The sequence below is a fragment of the Leopardus geoffroyi genome, chromosome D1 (genome assembly GCF_018350155.1).
Source record: "Leopardus geoffroyi isolate Oge1 chromosome D1, O.geoffroyi_Oge1_pat1.0, whole genome shotgun sequence".
In the NCBI taxonomy this organism is placed as follows: domain Eukaryota; kingdom Metazoa; phylum Chordata; class Mammalia; order Carnivora; family Felidae; genus Leopardus; species Leopardus geoffroyi.
Window position 1 is genome coordinate 21132182 of NC_059329.1, and position 24401 is coordinate 21156582.

The 24401-nt window shown below is 38.0% G+C and overlaps 2 protein-coding genes across 2 annotated transcripts; both read left to right on the plus strand.

Moving 5' to 3' along the window:
* The first annotated feature begins 14 nt into the window (after nt 1-14).
* On the plus strand, nt 15-947 carry LOC123600846 (olfactory receptor 149-like). Its single transcript, XM_045483276.1, has one exon. It carries the CDS (start codon nt 15-17, stop codon nt 945-947), a length of 933 nt encoding a protein of 310 aa, XP_045339232.1.
* A 17108-nt stretch (nt 948-18055) lies between these two features.
* LOC123600847 (olfactory receptor 8D2-like) lies at nt 18056-18991 on the plus strand. The gene has a single exon (XM_045483277.1). It carries the CDS (start codon nt 18068-18070, stop codon nt 18989-18991), a length of 924 nt encoding a protein of 307 aa, XP_045339233.1. The 5' UTR covers nt 18056-18067.
* The last annotated feature ends 5410 nt before the right edge of the window (nt 18992-24401 follow it).

Genomic DNA, 24401 nt, shown 5'->3' on the forward strand with positions numbered 1-24401 from the left:
AACATCTGACGAAGATGGGGAATGCTTCAGTGGTGACCAAGTTCATCCTGCTGGGCATCCCACACACGGAGGATCTGGAGACTACGCTCTTTGTCCTGTTTTTGGGCTGCTACGTCTTCACTCTTATGGGGAACCTGCTCATCCTACTGGCGATTGTCTCCTCCACTCGGCTTCACATCCCCATGTACTTCTTCCTGTGTCAACTGTCTGTGTGTGACATATTTTTCCCTTCTGTGAGCTCCCCCAAGATGCTCTTCTACCTCTCGGGGAACAGCCGGGCCATCTCCTATGCGGGCTGCGTGTCCCAGCTCTTCTTCTACCATTTCCTGGGCTGTACCGAGTGCTTCCTGTACACGGTGATGGCCTACGACCGCTTTGTCGCCATCTGTTACCCTCTCCGCTACACGGTAATCATGAGCCACAGGGTGTGTGCCATCCTGGCCGTGGGGACCTCTTTTTTTGGCTGCATTCAGGCCACCTTCCTAACCACTCTCACCTTCCAGTTGCCCTACTGTGGCCCCAATGAGGTGGATTACTTCTTCTGTGATATCCCGGTGATGCTGAAGCTGGCTTGTGCTGACACCTCAGCCCTGGAGAGGGTGGGGTTCGTCAGCGTGGGCCTCATGCCCCTCAGCTGCTTCCTTCTCATCCTCACCTCCTACAGCCGCATTGTCTGCTCCATCCTGCAGATCCGCTCTACTGAAGGCAGATGCCGTGCCTTCTCCACCTGCAGTGCCCACCTTACTGCCATCCTCCTCTCTTTTATGCCAGTGGTCCTCATCTACCTGCAGCCCACCCCCAATCCCTGGCTCAATGCAACTGTTCAGCTCCTGAATAACTTGGTCACACCTATGCTGAACCCCTTGATTTACAGCTTGAGAAATAAAGAAGTAAAATATTCTCTGAGGAAGGTACTACAGCAGGTAGCCTTCCTTCCTGAGCAATGATAGAGATTAGTGACTACACTTCAATAGCACCACATTGCTAGGACACAGATGTTATCAATGGCCCTTGGATAGATAAAGAAGCTAAGGTTTGGAGCACGTGGGTGGCTGTCGGTGAAGTGTTTGGCTCTTGGATTTCAGCTCAGGTCATGATCTCGTGGTTTGTGGGTTCCAGCCCTGCATCAAGCTCTGCACTGACAGTGAGAGAACTGCTTGGGATTCTCTCTCTCTCTCTCTCTCTGTTTTTCTGTCTCCACCCTCCCTCAAAAATAAACATTAAAACAATTTTTTTTTTAAAGAAGCTAAGGTTTGAAGTCACAAAGTGGATTGTTCAAAGCCACATAACTAATAAATTATGCTGCCTACAAAGGATTATCTCTTCCCATTTTGCAAGAAAGCCTAGTTCTGCTGTTCCTCATTCTGTTTTCTTTTCCTATTTTCCTCCTCCCACATCCTCTCCTTCTTTTCCCTTTTCCCTTACTCTAGAATTCCCTCATTTTGGCATGATTATCCAATTATTCTCTCAAATGCCTGCATCAGATACACTGCCATTTGATGGTCTAGGAGTTTTTGAAATAGTGGGGGGGGGGGGGCTTCAATCACATTGCTCCAGGTGACATTCTGTGACTTCTGGAATGTAAAGATGCTGTGTCAAGGAAAAGGGCTTCTCTGGATGAGACCTGAGGCAGGCTTGTTATGGGTGAATCAGAGATAACCTACAAAGCCTGTCAGTCTTGGATCTAGAAACAGTCCATTGGCTGGGAGGTGGGGCAGTGGATGAGAGGCTAGAGAATGTGAAGAGGCTAGACAGGGAGAATCTGTGAAAGGATGACTAATCCTGTTGTTTTCAGTATCAGAAATTTGAGTTGGTCTTTGAAATCTGCAGCACAGCCAGGGGTCAATGCAAAAAGTCCAAGATGCTACTGCTGTGTGCTTTTGGATTCTCTGCTTACCAAAAGGCTGTGACTTTAGCTCTCTTTGCTAACATTCTTTTGTTCTTTTACCTACCGAGCTTAACCTGTGAAATGTGCCTTTCTAATACAAACAATAATTTGAGGAAAGGAAAGAAAATGATTGGAAGAGAAGGGGATGATGGGAAGGGAAGGGGAGGAAGGAAGAGAGGGGATGATAGGAAGGAAATGGTGTAGTGGCAATGGAAGAGGGTGATGGGAAAGAAGGGGGTGATGGGATGAGAAGGGGGTGATGGGAAGGAAGGGGGAGATGGGATGAGAGGGGAGATTGGGAGGGAAGGGGGCAGAGGCAAAGGCAAGTCTCTCCTCTTGCTTCTTTCTGGCATCAGAGTACAGTCAGGGAATCTGCCAGACTGAACCAGTGTTTGGGGCCTCATGTGAGGGTGATAAGATGATTCATGTTTTTGAAAGGGAGAACATTTTTCCTACTCACATATCTTAAGCTCTGTGCCTTTTATTCTTTCTATCACATGTGGTCCTTCCAGAATCTTCAGCTGGTCAAATTCATTCTTATCATCAAACATTTAGTTGGGGCGCCTGGGTGGCGCAGTCGGTTAAGCGTCCGACTTCAGCCAGGTCACGATCTCGCGGTCGGTGAGTTCGAGCCCCGCGTCAGGCTCTGGGCTGATGGCTCAGAGCCTGGAGCCTGTTTCCGATTCTGTGTCTCCCTCTCTCTCTGCCCCTCCCCCGTTCATGCTCTGTCTCTCTCTGTCCCAAAAATAAATAAACGTTGAAAAAAAAATTAAGAAAAAAAAACATTTAGTTAAAATATAATTTTCTATGTGAAATTTTCCTAATCCTAAGCAAACCAGTCTCCCATATCTGTATGCTTTGTATCAGACTTTACAAACTCATTACTCCATTATGCTAGACTAAGTGGTGGCAAAGCGTTTTCCAAGAGTAAAAGTAAAGTAGGTTTTGGGGTGTAAGGATGAAGAAAGAGTCTGTTGGGGACTGACAGTACAGAATTGTACAGTACAGATGAAGTTCCGAATCCCAGATGAGTTTTTGTTGTGGTTGGTGAGGCAGAACCTCAGTATCCTCATATCGGACAGTTATTTGGTACCAATTAAGTATCTCCAGGATACTGGGAGCAGATTAATATTCTGACTCTTGGGATGAACCTTCAATGATAGAGCTCTTGTCTTTTAAAGAACTTTCATCAAGTAGAGGAAACATGGCAGTAGTCATATTTTCCATTCATTTAACAAATCCACATTTATGTAGAGCCCTCCCTCAGGCCAAATGCAGTGCAGTAAAGTAGGCAGGGGAACGGAGCAACACTCTGCAAAGTGTAGCAAGTGAACAGATCTGGACATCCAATTGATACTGAGGAGACCAAGACCCTTTTAGAGTACTCCCTTCTTCTCCTAGTTACTTAAACTCATTAAAGGAAAATGAGTTGTTTAGGGGTGAGGAAATCTTTAAGAAAACTTTAAATCACCATGTAGACGAAAGAAAGCATGGCACTTAGTAAGTAGGAGGAATAATTCACCTATGTTTTTCACTGTCCCTTACTGGTTGTGAGCCTTGTTTACTTCCTCTGTAACATAAAGATAGTACTTTTCTTGCAAGTGCTGTTGTACATATTAAACAACACAAAAGCAAAGTATTCATCTGCCTTATTGGCAGTGCTCCAGAAACTTAATTATATATATTTTTTTCTACTCTTCTTGCTATTTCCATAGCTTACTCCCTCACTTCAGTTAAGTCTTTGATGCTCAAATGCCACAAGCACAGAGAGGACTCCTGAGAGCATACTGTTAAAACAGTCACCTACTTCATCACATTTATTTCTATTTATTGTTTGTCTTTCTAACTAAAACATAAACTCCATGAAGGCATGGATTTTTCTTATCTTGTTTCTTACTGTCCTTCTACAACCTAAAGCAGTTCCTTTTACATGGATGCCCTAAAGAACTTAAAGTTCTGAATTCATGGTATGTCTTGTTCCTATGACCCAGATGGTTCCCCATCCCTCACTTCCTTTTAAATGCTGCATTCCTATTTTGTTTTCCTAGACCAGAACATTTGCCTTCATTTCCACCTGGCATTGCTCCAAGAACAGGAATTCTGTCTTCTGCATCAGGACTTGACTGGGCTAGACTCCTACCCCTTTTCTCTAGGTTCCATTCTTCTCCATTACTTTTACTCTCTGTCCTGACACTGAATCTCTCTTGCTTACACCTTGCTTGAAAGCCAGACCTTTTAAACCCTATTTTCACCTTTTAGACATGCATTTGGAACCTATCAGCCACCACTGTCTTTAATAACCTACTTGCTTGAAATTTCTTTAGTTGTTTGTTCCTAAGATTATCTAAAATACCTGCTCCAAAACAATAGATTTCCGCTTTACCTTTTAGTAGGTTTTCTACTTATTTGTAGCTCTTAATCTGATAGCAACAGAGGCATTTAACATAGCTTATTGAATGAGGCATATTAAACTCTAAAAGTACTTTGTGAAACAGAACAATGGCATGACTATTATATTAGAACCAGTATAATGGGAAAGCAGAAATTAGCTATATTGTTTAATTTCTGACTATGTGCCAAGATGTTCTCTTTAAGAAATCCATATACATTATTTTATTAAACCTTCACATTAACACTTCAAAATATATATTATAGTCCATATTTTTTCAGATGTGGAAATTGAGTTCCAGTTTGGTCAAAGTAACACTCTAACATGATATTAAATCAGAGAAACTGTAATTGAAGGTAGGATTTACCTCACACCAAATTTAAGATTTTTTCTCATACATTTTGCTGATTCTATCTAAAACACTAATACATAAATAAAATACATAAACATAAATAAAATTCTTCCTGAAACTAGGAAGGATTCCATAAATTTTGTCTATGACTTTTTATTTCTGTAATTCCATGAGGTCAAGTTTCTTGAGAGTTTGTGAAGTGAATGCCAATATAGATGTCAAAATAAAAGTACAGGGTTACTTGACATTTACATCAAGATCTTAGTTGATCCGTACCTATATCCGTATATAATTTTATAATTAGATAATTTTTAAAAAGTAATTTAAAGTTATTTTAAAAATACTTAAAAAGTACTTATCAGTATGCTAGCCATATATCAAATACTCCACTTGGATTTTCTAATTTAATTCCTGTAAATACTCTATGGAGTGAGAATTATTACTACTCAAATATAAGAGAACAGGACACTGGGGCATCTTGGTGGCTCAGTCGGTTGAGCATCCCACTCTTTTTTTTTTTTTTTTAATTTTTTTTTCAACGTTTATTTATTTTTGGGACAGAGAGAGACAGAGCATGAATGGGGGAGGGGCAGAGAGAGAGGGAGACACAGAATCGGAAACAGGCTCCAGGCTCTGAGCCATCAGCCCAGAGCCTGACGCGGGGCTCGAACTCCCGGACCGCGAGATCGTGACCTGGCTGAAGTCGGACGCTTAACCGACTGCGCCACCCAGGCGCCCCTAGCATCCCACTCTTGATTTCTTCTCAGATCATGATCCCAGGGTTGTGGGATCAAGCCCTATTGTCAATGATGTTCACAAAGGAATCACAAAGGAATCAAATGAAAAGGAAGTATCAATTCATAAAGAAATAACTGTTACAAAACTTAACAAAACTTACTCACTCTGTAAACTACCAGAAAATTTAAGTTTCATATATGTATATATGTATGGAATATATACATATACACACTACAAAATGGCATAGGATTGTGATACCTGAGAGAAGAAAAAACAATTAGATGAGCCTTATGCTCATTCTGGCTTTCTGCTTTGGGGCAATTTCTAGTCTGTGGCTCAGAAAAGTCATTCCAATAATAACATAGAAGTCGTGCTGAATTGGTAAGGTAGAAGTCAGAGTTCCTAAATGTCAAAGTGACAAGAATTTGTGGAGTGGAGCATTAGAGAGGAGGGGGCTATTCACAGAAATTAACACGGGACCCTCTTGCATGAATGGCTCAACACTAACTTGTGAATGCATAAGGTGAATTCCCACAAGGCTAGGCAAAGAAAAATTTCTGAAGCATTTACAAGCAGGGGCTGTAAGTAAAAATACTGCAAATATTTGCTTAGAGCTAGAAATCATTCAAGTTCTGATCTTCTAAATAGAGAAGATATGGGACATTTAATAGAGATCCAAAAAGGTCATGATTTAAGTGTGTGGGGTTTAATTAGCCCTAAAGTAAAGCTAATCTAGAGACATAATAAAGAAGCCTGAAAACAAGACATTGATTGATCAAGCTGATCCAGAAGTAACATAACTGCCTGCCAGAACAAGATCCAACTCTCTAAAGGAACATAGCAAAATACAGCACTCTCTAGAAACCACTAGAGCTAAGAATAGTTTGATATTTCCACCATCAAGTGTGGAAAACTTCTGTGTTACGCAGGGCATTGAACAGAGTTTTTACAAAGGTTTCGTCTCAGTAGTGAAACAAAACTACCAGCAGAAATAAGGCTATTTGGGTTCTACCCCTAAACACATAAAAGCAAGCCTTGAAGAAATCAAAATTTTCAGAAAAAACTTAAGAGTGCTGTAGAATCAAAAATTTCCAGACATGTAACACTTACTGCAATGAGCCCTGAGTAATGCACGGAATTGTTGAATCACTATATTGTACACCTGAAGCTACTATAACACTGTATGTTAATTATACTGGAATTAAGATAAAAATTTTTAATTTAAAGTTAAAAAATTCCAGAAATATAGAGAAATCTAGACAAACATAAGGCCCATAATTAGGATTTTTTAAAAAGTCAATATTCAAAGACCCAGAAGAGTCACACATAATGGAATTAGTAGACAAAGACATTAAAAGTTACTGTTTTAATGAAATATTGAATATTTCATATTTTCAAATGATGAAAAATTGAAATATTCCATATTTTCAAAAGGTAAAGAAAATCATAAGCATTATGAGAAATATATGGATGATAAAAAATCACCTAAATCAAAATTCTAAAGATTAAAATACAATGTCCAACATGAAAAATTCACTGGATTAGAGTGGTAACAAATTAGACACTGCAGAAAATTTGCAAATTCTGTCATAGCAATGGAAATGACCTAAACAAAATACAGAGAGAAGAACTATTGAAAAACAGTATGAGCAGAGCATCAGTGAAGCAGGGGGCAATTTCAAGCAGCCTAATAATATAAGTATAATTGTAGTCCTCAATGGAAGAAGGAGAGGAAGAGAAGGGAAAAAAATATTCAGAGGAATAATGATCAAAGTTTTTCAAAATAGGAGGGCAACTAGAAGTCAAAAGAATGAAGAATTCAACAAAAATTAATCTGGAAAATAACCAAATATCTGGAATGTTGAAAAAAGACACTGAAAGAGAAAACACAAAGGTTTTTGAGCTGAATACAATAAAATAGAAATGTATGGGGTACACCTAACACAGTACTTACCATGAAATTATATCACCACACTAAAAAAGAAAGATCTCAAAACAATGACCTCTGTTGTCAACAGAAGAGCATGTTAAAATATACATAAGCACTGTATATATGTGTCTAGAAGGAATTCTAAGACCCAGGAGGGCTAAGTGGCCTTTATAAGATAACATGGAAAAACAGCATAAATGCAAAAATAAAAATGAGGTCCTGTTTCAGCCATCCAGTGTTATTTCTCATAAAAAATTAATATTTAACTTTAGATTAAGAATTCTAATAATCTTGTCTGTTTTAAGAAAATGATGGATAATACTTATTTTGTACGTATTCAACTCATAGTTTGAAAGTGCTCTGAGAAGAGGATCATGGGCTTCATACCTACCACTAGCTTTATCTCTGTATTTCCTAACATGGTTAGAACAAAGGCTTGAACGTAGTTGATGCATTTTGTACATTTAAATTTTTTTTTTAATGTTTATTTATTTTTGAGAGACAGAGAGAGATTGAGTGCGAGTGGGGGCGGACAGAGAGAGCGGGAGGGAGGGAGGCATAGAATCCCAAGAAGGCTCCAGGTTCTGAGCTGTCAGCACAGAGCCTGATGCCGGGCTTGAACCCACAAACCGTGAGATCATGACCTGAGCTGAAGTCAAATGTTTATCCGGCTGAGCCACCCAGGCGCCCCTTATACATTTTTTTTTTTTAAGTTGAATTATTATACTCAACCCACCGGCAATTACATCATGTGTACAGCTAAATCTTACCAAGTTAGCAGGACAAGGGGAATGCTCAAAGACCAATCTCTGTGAACAAACTTAGTTTGAATGCACCTTAACTATATTGCGCTTTACTGTGGAAAAACACACACTTTCCACATTTTAAAGTGAACAATTCAGTGGCATTTAGTGCATTCACAAATTTGTGCAACCGTCACTACTCTGTTTGCAGAACATTTCTTCACTCCAAGAGGAGTAAGTTGTTACTTCCTGTTATCTCTTTTCCCAGCTCCCGGCAACCATTGATGTGCTTTCTGTCTCTGTGGAGTTGCCTATTCTGGATATTTTATGTCAATTGAATCATACTATATATGGCCTTTTGCGTCTGGCTTCTTACATTTAGCATAATGTTTTCAAAGTATATCTATGTGATGGCACATATTGACATTACACATTTGTTGTTAAGTAGAAAGAGATATCAAGGAACTGATCCTGTTCACAATTGAACCAAGAACTATAAAATACCTAGGCTTAAACTTAACCAAAGAAGTAAAAGACTGTACATGGAAAACTACAGAAAGCTCATGAGAGAAATTGAGGAAGTCACAAAGAAATGGAAAAACATTCCATGCTCATGGATTGGAAGAACAAACATTGTTAAAATGTTGATAGTACCCAAAACAATCTTCACATTGAATGCAATCCCAATCAAAATAGCACCGGCATTCTTCTCAGAGCTGCAACTAACAACCCTCAAATTTGTATGGAACCACAAAAGACCTCGAATAGCCAAGTAATGTTGAAAAAGAAAACCAAAGCGGGAGGCATCACAATCCTAGACTTTAGCCTCTACTACAAAGCCGTCATCATCAAGACAATATGGTATTGGCACAAAAACAGACACATAGAACAATGGAATAGAATAGAGAACCCAGAAATGGGCCCACATATAGATGGTCAACTAATTTTCAACAAAGCAGAAAAGAGTATCCAATGGAAAAAAGTCTCTTTAGCAAATGGTGCTGGGAGAATTGGACAGCAACACGCTGAAGAATGAAACTAGACCACTTTCTTACACCATGCCCAAAAGTAAATTCAAAATGGATGAAAGACCTAAATGTGAGACAGGGAACCATCAAAATCCTACAGGAGAAAACAGGCAGCAACCTCTTTGACCTCAGCCTCAGCAACTTCTTACTTGACATGTCTCCAAAGGCAAGGGAAATAAAAGCAAAAATGAAATATTGGGACCTCATCAAGATAAAATCTTCTGCACAGCCAAGGAAACCATCAATAAAAGTAAAAGGCAACCGACAGAATGGGATAAGATATTTACAAATGATATATCGGATAAAGGGTTAGTATCCAGAATCTATAAAGAACTTACCAAACTCAACACCCAAAAAGCAAATTATCCAGTGAAGAAATGGGAAAAAGACATGAATAGACACTTTTCCAAAGAAGACATCCAAATGGCAAAGAGACACATGAAAAGATGCTCAGCATTGCTCATCATCAGGGAAATACAAATCAAGACCACAATGAGATACCACCTCACACCTGTCAGAATGGCTAACATTAACAACTCAGGCAACAACAGATGTTGGCGAGGATGCGGAGAAGAAGGAACCCTCTTGCACTGTTGGTGGGAATGCAAACAGGTGCAGCCACTCTGGAAAACAGTGTGTAGGTTCCTCAAAAACTAAAATAAAATTACCCTACAACCCAGAAATTGCACTACAAGATATTTACCCAAAGAACAAAAATAGAGGCTCTCAGTTTATCTTCTCTGTCTCTTAACTTCCTTTTTGCTTTTTTAAATCATTTTTTCTCTCCCTGATGCATTCTGTGTGAATCCTTAGGACTTATTTTTCTGATTCTCTAATTCCTCAGTGATAATGTCTAGTTCCCTAGATATATCTTCAACTATATCCAGTCCAGAGTTTAATCCAAGTATTAATTAATTTCTATTTCAATACCTATATTTTCATGCCCAAGTATATAATTGGCACTTGTTTTATTTCTTCTAGTTTTTATTTCTTTTATTTTTTCCTTTTTTTAAATGGAAATTTAGTCTTTATACATTTTAACAGTTAATATGTTTAATTAAAGTTTTATAAATAAATTAAAATAAAATTCTTTTAAAAATTTTTTTATTAAAAATTTTTTTTAATGTTTATTTTTAAGAGAGAGAGACTGAGACAGAGAGAGACAGAGTGCGAGCAGGGGAGGGGCAGAGAGAGAGAGACACAGAATCTGAAGCAGGCTCCAGGCTCTGCGCTGACAGCTCAGAGCCCAATGTGGGGCCCGAACTCACAAACTATGAGATCATGACCTGAGCCAAAGTTGGATGCTTAACCGACTGAGACACCCAGACGCCCCAAAGTAAAATTCTTTTTTAATGTTTTTAAAAATTAATTAATTAATTAATTAATTAATTTTTTGTGAGAAAAAGAGAGAGGGAGCATGTGCACAAGTGGGAGAGGGGGTGGTGGGGAGACACAGAGTCCAAAATAGGTTCTAGGCTCTAAGCCACCAGTGCAGAGCCAGATGAGGGGCTTGAACCTATCAACTGTGAGATCATGACCTGAGCTGAACTCGGATGCTTAACTGACTGAACCACCCAGGCTCCCCTAATATAAAGTTGTAAAAAAAAAAAAAAAAAGTAACCCTAAGGAAGTCAAGAAAGGGAGTCAGAGGAAAGAAAAACAGAAGAAAAACACAAAAATAATAAAATGGCAAACTTAAGCCCTAACATAGCAATAATCAGTTTAATTGCAAATGGTCTATAATTGTCAACTATCCACTGAAAAGCTAAAAAACAAACTCAACTCTATGCTGTCTACAAGAAACACGCTTCAATGTTAGATAAAGTACACTTCAGAGCAATAAGGCAAATAGCAACAATGATACCAACAAACTAGTACACTTCAACTAGTTCAGAAAGAAAGAAATAAAACTTTTTAATGATACATGATAGCCTATGTAGAAAATCCTATGACAACTACAGGGAAGAAAAAAAAAAAAAAAAAAGATGGTATTGTCAATGGCAATTGAGTTTGGCTGGATTGTAGGAAACAGAATCATTATATAAAAATCCATCATCTTCAATAATTACGAGTGAACAAAAGGAAGCTAAAATTTAAAATATCATTTGCATACAGCACCAAACCTGTGAAATCCTTAGTGCAAAATCCTATATCTGGCAAAATATGTGCAAAATCCTTATAAGCAAAACCTTTTTGAGAGAAGTTGAAGGAAACCTAAATATACTGTGTTCCTGCATCAGAAGACTAATTATCATGATACTAGTTTTCCTCACATTGATTCATAGATTCACTATAATCCTATTCAAAAGCCCAATAGGCATTTTGTAAGGATTGATAAACTGTTTCTAAAATTCATAAGGAAATACAAAAGGTCTGGGATGCACAAAACAACTCTGATAAAGAACAAGGCTTGGGGCGCCTGGGTGGCGCAGTCGGTTAAGCGCCCGACTTCAGCCAGGTCACGATCTCGCGGTCCGTGAGTTCGAGCCCCGCGTCAGGCTCTGGGCTGATGGCTCAGAGCCTGGAGCCTGTTTCCGATTCTGTGTCTCCCTCTCTCTCTGCCCCTCCCCCGTTCATGCTCTGTCTCTCTCTGTCCCAAAAATAAATAAACGTTGAAAAAAAAAAATTTTTTTAATAAAAAAAAAAAAAAAAGAACAAGGCTGGAGGCTCTACGTTATAAACTTCAAAGCATATTCTGAAGCTACAATTAACGAGACAGTGTGATACAGGCATCCAGATAGATGATAGGTTAATGGAGTAAAATAAAGAGCTAAAAAATAGATGAACACATAGATGGTCAATTGATCTCAACAAAGTTAAATGTCAAGGCAATCTGGTAGTACTAAAATAATTAGGCATTCTTATGCAAAAAGAAAGAAAAAGAAATAAAGAAAAAAGAAAGTAAAAAAGAAACTATCAATACACATAAGATCCTGAGTGAATCTCAAAATAATTATGCCAAATAAAAGAAGTCAAGCAAAGAGTATATATTGTATGGTTTTGTAAATAAAATATTTTTAAAAATGCAAACTACAGTGACAGAAAATAGATTCCCAGTTGCCTTGAGAAGGGGTGGAAGAAGGTTGAGAGGGAAGGATGACAAAGGGGGTGACTGTGTTCATTTTTGTAATTTTGGTGTTGTTTTCATAGTTATATATACCGAATTTACGTAATTGTGTGCTTTAAATATGTGCAATTTATTGTATGTCATTTTTACCCCAATAAAGCTGTGAACATTTTGATAAAGAAATAAACAGACCATTCATGACAGTTCAGATGGGCAATAATGTCACATAATTGAAATTAGGACTGACCTGGAAAATTGCATGGGCACATGCTTCCCACATCTTTGAAGCCCAGGTTATACCTTTTGAAATCACAGAAAGAAAACAGGCCGCTTATTCTTTTTCTCCACTTATATTCCTCTAAAACGTTTAGATGAGTAAAAAGTTCTTCTGTGTTTGCAGATGATGAAATGGGTTTGGATGGATTATAGATCAAAAATGCTAAGGAAAATGGAATAACTTTGTGGTTTTGATAAAGCAATTTAATTGTTAATATTTGCTATGGAATTATTACCATTTTTCTTCCATGTTTTAATTTAAATTCCATTTAGTCAACATACAGTGTAATATTAGTTTCAGGCCTAGAATTTAGTGATTCATCACTTACATACAACACCCAGTGCTCATCACAAGTGGGCTCCTTAGTACCCATCACCCACTTAGCCCATCCCCCACCTCCACTCCAGTAACCCTCAGTTTACTCTCTGTAGGTAAGAGTTTGTTTCTTGGTTTGCCTCTGTCTCTCTTTTCCTTCCCCTATATTCATGTGTTTTGTTTCTTAAATTCCACATATGAGTAAAATCATATGGCATTTTTCTTACTCTGACTGACTCTTCTAGTTTAACATAATACATTCTAGCTCCATCCACATTGTGACAAATGGAAATATTTCATTCTTTTTTTTTTATGGCCGAGTGGTGTTCCATTATATGTATATACCAATCTCTTCTTTATCTATTCATCAGTTGATGGATATTTGTGGGGTTTTTTTCCCAATAATTTGGCTATTGTTTAAAATGCTGCTACAAACATCAGGGTGCATATATCCCTTCTAGTCAGTATTTTTGTGTCCTTTGGATAAATATCTAGCAGTGTAATTGCTGGATTGTAGGGTGGTTCTATTTAAAATTTTTTGAGGAACCTCCATACTGTTTTTCAGACTGGCTGCACCAGGTTGCATTCCCACCAACAGTGTAAGAGGGTTCCCCTTTTTCTGCATCCTCACCAACATCTGTTTTTTCCTATGTTATTAACTTTATCCATTCTGACAAGTGTGAGGTGATATCTCACTGTAGTTTTAATTTGTATTTCCCTGGTGATGAGTGATTTTGAGCATCTTTTCATGGGTCTGTTAGCCACCTGGATGTCTTCTTCAGAAAAATGTCTATTCATGTCTTCTGCCAGTTTTTTAACTGGATGATTTGTTTTTTGGGTGTTGAATTTTATAATTTCTTTATATGTATTTGGATACTAACCCTTTATCAGATATGTCATTCTCTGATCTATGGAATCATTATTAATCTTCTTAACACTTGGGAAAAAAAGTTTGATGTTTATTTGAAACACCCCAGGGATCAACTACACTGCCAACAAATATGTATTTTGTAATTGTTCCTTCCCTGTAGAGTCCAACCATGCGGATGACAAGCCCCTAAGGGGGAATTTTGCCTCAAATCCCTCTTTCAGATCCAAATAGATCCAAACAAAACTTTCCTTAGAAAGAATAGAAATAGAGGACTGAGGGTCAATGGGATTATTTTCTTGCTGTGCTTAGCGGGTGTCAAGCTACTACCCTTCATCAACACTTCTTGATTCTTACGCAAAATCAACTCCATGATTTTGCCAGAATAAGTGAGATCCTGGGCCATTAATGTTTGATATCTTACAAATGTGTGTGTGTGCACATGCGTGCACTGTGTGAGACCAAACAAAAAAACTCATGTAGGCCCAGCATCACTTTACCTGGTGGTAATGTTCAGGTAAGTCATTAAATTCTATCTACCTTTTAAAAAAAAAAAAATTGATGTTTATTTTTGAAAGAGAGAGTGAGACAGAGTGTGAGTGGGGGAGGGCTAGAGAGAGAGAGAGGGAGACACAGATTCCAGGCTCTGAGCTGTCAGCACAGAGCCCGAAGCAGGGCTCGAACCACGAACCATGAGGACATGACCTATAACCGACTGAGCCACCCAGGTGCCCCTAAAACTTTTTTTAAATGTTTCTATATTTTTAAGAGAGAGAGAAAGAGTGTGAGCAGGTGGGGAGCAGAGACAGAGGGAGACACAGAATCCGAAGGAGGCTCCAATCTGAGATGTCAGCACAGAGCCCAACGCGGGGCTCCAACTCACGAGCCGTGAGATCATGACCTGAACTGAAGTTGGACACTTAACCAACTGAGCCACCCAGGCACCCCTAATTCTATCTGCCTTTGATAAGATATTATAATTGAAACTGAAGTTTGGAAGACAGTTAAAAATTCTCATTACCCATGCTACTTGGACAAGAATGCACAGGCATGAACTGTCTCCTTCAAGGCAGATGAGCTCAAAGAGTGCAATGCGTGGAAATCATTTCTCCTCCATAATTCTTTGCTTGCTCTCCTGACCTCAAACTCACCTTTTGTCCCAATGACAAGTCCATTCATATTAATATTTCTCATTCATATTGAATTTTGAAGCTTACAGAGCATTTGCACATGCATTAATAATGTAGTATTACAGGGCTTACTCAGGAATTCCTCTTTTATTAAAAGGACACTGCCATTACTTGACTTACTATCCAACATCTCTGAGCCAGCAATGGGCCAACCTATGAATAAAAACCCAAGCTCCTGACTCTTAGCCCCCCTCATAAAGTGCTATACTCAGGGTTAAAAATGATGTCCTTCCCCACTTAATGCTTTTTCAATAGTGGATTCACAAGAGTCCCTAAGTCTAACCTTAAAAATGAAAGGAAGAAACTCCTGGCATTTTCTCTGATACTTTATTTATTCTGCCCACTTTTCTCTACTGGTTATAATTCTAGCATGAGAAACCTATTCCAGAACTTTAATTAAATTACACATTTCTAACAAAAATTATTAAAATTTTTTTTGAGGCTTAACCATCCTAATCCTCAAAATTCTTCAGATGCCCATACTCCTTAGAGACATCATCACCCAGAGTTCTTATTGTACTAGGAGTCGTTTGAAGAATAATTGAATCTACTTCTTGGTCCCCTTCACCTAGTTTGCTCATTCCCCCACCCTCCCCTCTGGTAATGACCAGTTTGTTATTTATGAGTCTATTTCTGGTGTGTGTGTGTGTGTGTGTGTGTGTGTGTGTGTGTGTTTGTCTAATACTTTGTCAAGGAAAGAGAGGTCAAATCATTTCTGTTAATGTCACAGGCCACACAAGTATGTTTTTAATATTTATCTGAAGTGTAAATTTGGAATAGCACTCATCAACTCACATAGTTACAAAATTGTGTGTTATGAGAACTTTTAATATCTACTCTCAGCAACTTTGAAATATACAATACAGTATTATTAACTAGGGTCCTCTGTGCTGTAGTTTACATGCTGAGGACTTATTTATCTTATAACTGAAAGTTTGTACCTTTAGACAATTTTCACCCATTCCACCCAGAAAAAAGCTTTTCTGCAGATACTGACATGGCTGTCCCCCTGTTAGTTCACAAATTGGCCCCTTACAGAGAGGGCATGGAGGGATGGTAGAAAGAGGTAGTCCATTCCAGATAGGTAGATGGCAATTTAATAAGCAAAGGAGCCTACTAATGGGCTTGTCTTGGACAGCCTCAGGACACTAGATTTCTGCACCTGCTTGGCAGAATTAAGTTTATATAGGGACCTTAACTGGGTTTAGTTACATATACATTCCAGATGGTCCCAACAACAAGACTGCATCCTTAAAAATGGCTTCTAGGGGCGCCTGGGTGGCGCAGTCGGTTAAGCGTCCGACTTCAGCCAGGTCACGATCTCGCGGTCCGTGAGTTCGAGCCCCGCGTCAGATTCTGGGCTGATGGCTCAGAGCCTGGAGCCTGTTTCCGATTCTGTGTCTCCCTCTCTCTCTGCCCCTCCCCCGTTCATGCTCTGTCTCTCTCTGTCCCAAAAATAAATAAACGTCGGAAAAACAAAAATTAAAAAAAAAAAAAAAAAAGGCTTCTAATGTGGGAATGATGGGCAAAGAATACATTCCAAGGACATGGGAAGGGGTGAGGGGCAACCAATTACCTGGGTCCAGCTGTGTGTCCACCAGTGGCCACATCCTTTCAATGACCTCCTTTAACAGTCTCTCAGTTCATTCAGGACTTAGCTTAAACGTCACCACTTCAGAAAGTCCTCCCTTGAATAGCTCTCCAAATTTCCAGCCTCTGCTCTTACACTACTTTATTTTCTTCATAGTATTTCTCATAACTTGACTAAATTCTACATCTACTTCTTTGTTGGTTTGTTGACCTCCCTCATTGGAACGTAAACTTCACGAGAGTGGGAATTTGCCGTATTCAATGCACAGAAGTCTCTCAATATAGCTGTTGAGTGAATGAAGAATAAACCATTTCAAAAAAACATATATAGTAGGAATTTTCTCTGTTTTAAGATGAAGAAACTGGAGTTTATATAGGAGAAGGAACTTAGAGTCACAAAACTAAGAGATAATCATGGGTAAAAATTAATCTAGTTTGATATGATGTGATACACTCAGCTCCTCAGCACCTCCCAATGACTAAACCACAACTATACTATAAGAAATTACATTATTTTCTCTGAAAGAGTCACAGAGTGCCTTTGGGGAGAAAGAAGTTGGAGCAGCAGAAGTTTCATGGAGGAATTAGAAACAGTTTCATGGAGGAATATACTTTTTTTAAGTGGTAAAGTGAGGCTTAATGAATTGTATGATAACAAAACTTTAAAATACATGAGTTGATGAGACCAAATATTTTTAAAATTTTTAAATTAAATTAAATATAGTATAACTTTAATTCTAGTATAGTTAATATACAGTGTTATTTTAGTTTCAGGTGTACAATATTGTAATTTAACATTTCCATGCAGCACCCAGTGCTCATCATGACAAGGGCACTCCTTAATACCTATGACCTATTTCAGGCATCCCCCTGCCTGCGTCCCCTCTGGAAACCACCAGTTTGTTCTCTGTAATTAAGAGTCTATTTCTTGGTTTGCCTATCTCTCTCTCTCTTTTTTCCATTTACTTGTTTGTTTTGTTTCTTAAATTCCACATATGAGTGAAATCATATGGTCTGTGTCTTTTTTTGACTTATTTATTTCACTTTACATCATAATCTCTACCTTCAGCCATATCATTGCAAATGGCAAGATTTCATTCTTTTTTTACGGCTGAATAATATTCCACTGAATATGTATATATATCACAAAAGAAAGGAAAGTCAAAACCAGCAACTCACAGAAGAGATGAAAAGCTTGGAGGGAACCAAAGCTCTGTGAGATCGGGGTCAGACACTGAATGAGCAAAATGAAGATGCCAAAGCCAAAGGGGAATCCCAGGGATACCAATAAGGGAGAGGTTAAGCTCTGAGACATGAGAAGAAGACACAGGCTGCTGCAGATTAAAAAGCAGCAAAACCTGGCAACAGCACTGTACGGTTTCTCTAAAGGTTACTGAATAACACAAGGATTATTTTTCATTTGTAGGAGAATCTAAGATTCAATTTGTGGAGACAAAAGGATTTTTACTTCACTATGTCATGTGGAAGCAATAAAAACTGAAGCCAAATGCACCACCGATGTCTTGATAAGGGCTTCAACTAAGATTTTAGTCTTGTTTTTCAGAAATTCTGTGCCAGTTAGAAATTATGTAATTCATCAGATCTGGGATCACTAAATTCTGCCAGATGACAGTGTTTGTCTAATAAAAGCCTCTTTCCTGAGCTACTCAGCCTATCACAACTGGGAGAAGAATGGATACAGGAAACCATTCTTCAGTAACTGAATTTATCCTTGAGGGGTTAACAGACCAGCCAGGACTCCAGCTCCCTCTCTTTTTCCTGTTTCTATTGATCTATATGGTCTGCATGGTGGGAAATTTGGGTTTGATCTTTTTAATCAGGGTCAGTTCTCAGCTTCACACGCCCATGTATTATTTTCTCAGTAATTTGTCCTTCATAGATCTCTGCTACTCCACCGTCATAATTCCCAAGATGTTGGTGAACTTTGTGTCAGAGAAGAATTTCACCTCCTTTCCTGAGTGTATGACCCAGCTCTTTTGCTTCTGCTTCTTTGGTATTGATGACTCCTACATGCTGACAGCAATGGCATATGATCGTTATGTTGCCATCTGTAACCCCTTGCTCTACAATGTCATAATGTCCCCAAGAATCTGTTTTCTACTGGTCACCAGTGTGTATACTGTGGGGATCATTGGAGCCTTGGTCCACACCAGCTACATATCTAGTCGATCCTTCTGTGGAATGAACATCATCCACCATTACTTCTGTGACATCCTCCCTCTTCTGAATATATCTTGCTCAAGAGACTACACCAAGGAACTCTTGGTGATGATTTTGGTTGGAGTCAATGTATTTGCATGTGCTGTAGCCATCTTCATCTCTTATGCCTTCATTCTTTCCAGTATCTTATGCATCTGCTCAGCTGAAGGCAGGTCCAAAGCTTTCAGTACCTGCAGCTCGCACCTTGCAGCTGTTGGGGTTTTCTATGGCTCCATCATTTTCATGTATTTTAAACCATATACCAGTGACATAATACAGGAGAAGGTGGCCTCTGTGTTCTATACCACAGTGATTCCCATGCTTAATCCCCTTATCTACAGCCTTAGGAACAAGGATGTCAAAGAATCCCTTAAAAGAGTTCTTAATGGTGGGTAACTTTCTGGGTCTGTGTAGAAAAGAGCACTTTTTAAAAGAAAAAGCACCTTTGAACATAGATCTTACCTTATGTTTTATTCCTTCTCTTTTTAAGAGTAACTGATTAGTTGCAAATCAAGGGCTGTCTTAAACTAAAATGTCCTAATGATTTATTTTCGTGACACTCACTTTCTCTTTAGGTGCCCCTACTCCCAATACCCAATGACCCCTTTACTCTCTCTAGTCAAGCCACTCAAGAAACAGACATCCTAGCCTACGTTCTTACTCACTCTAAATATATATACATCAGAAAACTTCCTTTGTGTAATTGTCTTTGCTAAACAGCAAACACCTAATCAAACCTGTTGTAAAGTTGTAATGTCTAATGATGGCTGAATGTGTAAATCCCCTCAGGAACTGGCATTTTAATACACAAGAGGGTTACAGAAGCAATGGACATTTGTTAGTAGAATTTTAAGGGGATATAGTTGCTAGTAAATAAGAAGAAGTAGGAATTTCATAAGATTTCTAGCCATTGTTATAACCACTGAAAATAGGATCTGTCTTGTGGAGGGGTCAAATGAGGTGAAGGTTGGGGAGGGGATGGCAGAAAGGGACAAAATTATTTTTTATTTTTAAATTTTCACTATAACTTTAATGTTTATTTATTTTGAGAGAGAAAATGAGAGAGAGAGAGAGAGAGAGAGAGAGGAATGGAGAGAGAGGTAGAGAGAGAATCCCAAGCAGGCTCCCACCGTCAGCACAGAGACTGACATGGAACTCAATCTCATGAACCGAGAGATCTCCTGAATGGTGAGATCATGTCCTGAGACAAAATCAAGACTCGGTCACTTAACTGACTCAGCCACCCAGGCACCCTTAACTTTCACTAAAATTTTATTTTATTTTATTTTACTTATTTTTAACATTTATTTTTGAGAGACAGAGAAAGACAGAGCATGAATGGGGAAGAGAGAAGGAGACACAGAATCTGAAGCAGGCTCCAGGCTCTGAGCTGTCAGCACAGACCATGAGATCTTGACCCACAGACCATGAGATCATGACCTGAGCCAAAGTTGGGAGGCTCAACTGACTGAGCCACACAGGTGCCCCAATTTTCACTATAATTTTAATTTACATATTTTATTTCCAAATTATTCCATACTTTGACTCCTTTCTGTTAGATCTCAAGATGACTTCCCTCTGGATGACTCCCTTAATTATTCACTATTTATTCTCCCACTATTAAGAATAATCCCAGAGCCTCTACACACCATTAAAATTCATTCATTTAGTCAATCAATAATATTTTCTGCACAACTATGTGTCAGACAAACAAAAATTTCTATCCTTGTTGGAAGCAAATAACGAACCCATGAACAAGAAAACATGTATTATCCAGTGATGATCAGTGCTATAGGATAAACTAAAGCAGAGAAGGGGGATGGGCACTGGGAGGAGAAGAAGCTTGCTCTTTCAATCCTGGAGGTCAGACTCTGAGAAATATGGTATTTCCTAGAAGCCTGAAGGAAGTAGGGAATCAACCTATGTGACTGAGAGAAGAAAACTTCAGGCAAAGAGAACATCAAATATAATCTCTGAAAGAGAAGCATGTTGGGGCACTTTTAAGTAACTGTAGTTTGGAGAATGTGCTTTAAAGAGAGTGAATGGGGGCAGAGTCATGAAAAGTAATATCAGAGGGATGGTGGAGGAGGGAGACAAAATCTGTAGAGCCTGGAGACAAGTTTGAAAGGTTTGACTGTTCCTCTAAGTGAAATGGGAAGCCACTGATGGGTTTGAACAGAAGAATGATCTGATCTGATCAATAAATCATTCTTGCTCTTTCCATTGAATGGACCTAGAAGCAATGAAATCCAAGTAACAAAGTTCATGCCTATTATCCAATGATAATTTGGTTTCTATCACAACCCACTGAAAGAAACAAGGACTTCATGGAGAAATGGTAAATTCCAGGGTGGGGTACCTAAAATTCAAGATGAGCCTAGAACATCTTAGTTTTGCACAGAATAAATAAGTGCCCCCAGGTTTATACAAATGTGTCAAAAGGGAAGACAAATTTACTGGACAAATTTAGGAGAATTTGAACATCAAAATGAATTGCTTCTGAGAATCTATGGTTCCTTACTGATACAAACATACTGACAATAAAATAAAAAGTATTAGAAAAGGGAAAGCTCTTTACTGAAAACACCAGTTAATAAATTCAGAAGAAATTATACAATTAGAAACACAGAATATTACAGCGACCATGCTAATAACTGAATTAGGTAAGAATCATCAATAGAAACTCTATGTCAAGTCTTGTTATTTTTGTATTAGTAAATAATTGAAGGGATTTTAAAAATTTTCTTCACTTAGATTCTATGAGGATAAAGGAGATGAAGTTTTCTAAGTTTCTACTTTATGCCTAAACACTTTAGAATGTCCTACCTTGTTCATTAAATAAGCTTGATATTAGCAAAATGCAGAAAATTCTAGAAAAATAACACAGGTCTCTAATGACAGTGAAGCATATCTAATTGAACTTATCTTAGTGATAAAACCTGAGACTGAGATAAGTTCTTCTTTTCTCTCCATTTTCCCTTCTGTTTTATTCCTATTTGTGTCTCTTGAACTCTGTATATTCACTCTCTTATAGTTCCCCCCATCTCTTTCCAGCCCCACACGTATGAATGAGTTCGCTTTCTGTTTAAGTTCCATAGTATCCATTTACATAATAATGAAAGAAACAAAAATGTGAACCTGACTTACCAGTAAGAATGATAAAATAAACACAAATTACAGAATACTAATCTGACATATATAAAGTGAATTATAAAAAAAAAAACTAGTTAAAAAATCCATGAAATGAACGTCAAAATATGGCAGTGAGGGAAATTGGTGCTCTCACAAAATTGTGAGAATTCTTACTAATGCCATCATTTTAGAGAGAAACAGACTGATGCTGAGGAAAACCCCATATTCCTTTTCCTCTTTCCTAATCACCATTAGGAAGAGATATTACATATGGATGAGATTAGGAAGAGATACAACATCAAACCAGTGCTGACTCTCTAATATAGAGGTTCCCAATTCCTTTGGGGGATCAAAGACCATTTAGGTGGTCAGATGAAGAATCAGCTTCTTTCTTAGAATAATGTTTTTAACTGTATAATATACATTTGTTAAAAAATTATACCACTGATATCACAATATTTAAAATAAATTTGTGGCTTCTTTATTAGTGAAATAAATCACAAGAGCTGGTAACAGATCAAATAATTACTATAATTTGAGGTAGCAGTGGGTACAAATGGTCATGATCAGTACTCCATTTCATCCTAAGGACCCCTATAACATCCCTATAACATACGTACAGCAACCTCAATGTGATAGAAAAATAGATGTGATTCTGTTGGTGACAAAGTCATAGATAATTACATATTTTAGCACGATCAGTTACTAAGATGCTGACTTGACGGTAATGTTAAAATTTAATTAGAGATTAGTGAAAATAAACTTCCTATTGAAGTTTTCATACCTGTACACTCCAATTTAAGAAGTGTTTCTCTAGTGGAAGCAAAGTCTCCAGGGCTCCATACTCAGTTTGAGCAACTAAATTATCTTAGTGATAAAACCTGAGACTGAGAATTCTAAGACTATCCCAGTGGGCATACCTTCCTCTCCTGCGTAGGTGGAGTGAATTTGGATTCAACGCATGAAACAAAATCTCAGGAAAAAGCAAAACACCCAGTTAATCAAATATGAGATACACACAAAATTCTTTCCCCCATCTGCCCCCATACTCCCAGGTTAAACAAAAGTGCAAAAAACATAATAAGTCCTTAAATTATACCTCAAAGGGGAGAAGGCATAGTTCTCAGATAATCTGGAAGAGGATTCCATGTGAATTCACACACTACATATATCCGAGATACACAGAACTGACTGCAATGGAAGTGAGCAAATGAAAAAGATCACAAACGGTGACTGCACAGAAAATAAAGGAAGGAAGGAAATAAGAAAAGTGAACAAAACAGATGAAAACACAAGTTTTTGTGAAGGACCACTGCACATACCCAAGAACAACCCTTCTCTTTCTATAGAGACAGCAGGTACCTGTTCAGTGGAGACAAGAAACTCCCATAACACCATAGATATATATCTTATGGGTTATACTAATCAGAAGCTAAGCAATTTCTTCCATTTAAAATTGGGTTACTTTGTTTCTTCTATGATGATTAAAATTTATAAAATATTTTGTTTACGAAAGCTTGCATTGTGTAAAACGATTTTAATAAAATGATTTTGACCTGTTACTTCTGTGTAACTATCTGGGTGTGCATTTGTCTCTGTATATATGATTACTTACTGGTATTTTGCTTAGTATGTGTGTATAAGCAAATGTGAGATGACTTTTACTCCTTTCCCATTTTACCTTTATCTTATTTGAACATCTTTGAAATTAGCATAAATCATTTTGAAAAATATTTAAGCGATTCTAGAAAATAAAATATCTATAGGTTTGACCAGATAAAATAAAACACTGTCATCTGTTCCCTGTGCAATATGCCAGAAATTTTTGTTTCATTTTTCAGTAATTGTTGCTGTTGTTTGGTGTGTGTGTGTGTGTGTGTGTGTGTGTGTGTGTGTGTGTTTTAGATTGTTGAGCTGGGAAAGGGTTGTGCTGAAAAATGCAACAGAATACCACTATATATTGTCTCCTTAACTTTTGCTAAACTGAAGATAAGTGCAGCATTAAAACAGAATTGATGGCATTAAAACAACCAGTAGATAAATTGAGGGAGAGAGTAGTTATTATTGAGACCGCTTTCCTAACACTTAATAAAACACGATGTCCCAGCCCTGAGGGCTCCAGCACTGGAAGATGCTGTCTCCGCTCAATCCATAATTGCTGAGAACCTATTTGTTCCAGACACTGAGGAATCTTTGAAGGTATAAAATTATTGACAGCTTTGACCTACTCAGATACTTGCCAATAATATTAAAGATCAGATTGTATTGGTTTTTTTTTTTTTTTGTTTCTGCAAACGTTATGATCCTCTTTACCTAAATGTAACATAATCCTGACATGGAAAGTACAGTCATAATTCTGAACATAATTAAATTAAAATGTAGTTATAATAATTCACTAGCTTATATTTGACAACCTATTTAAATTCGATGGTGAGTTGTATTTCCTGTGACAACAATCACAAAGCAATTACCAATCATCGAAACATAGATTTTTTAAATCCTGTGATTTTTCTTTTTTGAGTTTCATATCCCCTGCTTTCTGAACCAAATGACCAGGTGCAATTATTCCAGGATGATTGAGTTTGCCCTTGAAGGAGTCACAGATTGAACCAAAAATCAAGCTGCCTTTCTTCCTCCTTAGATCCTTTCTGGGGATCTATGGGGTCCCTGTGGT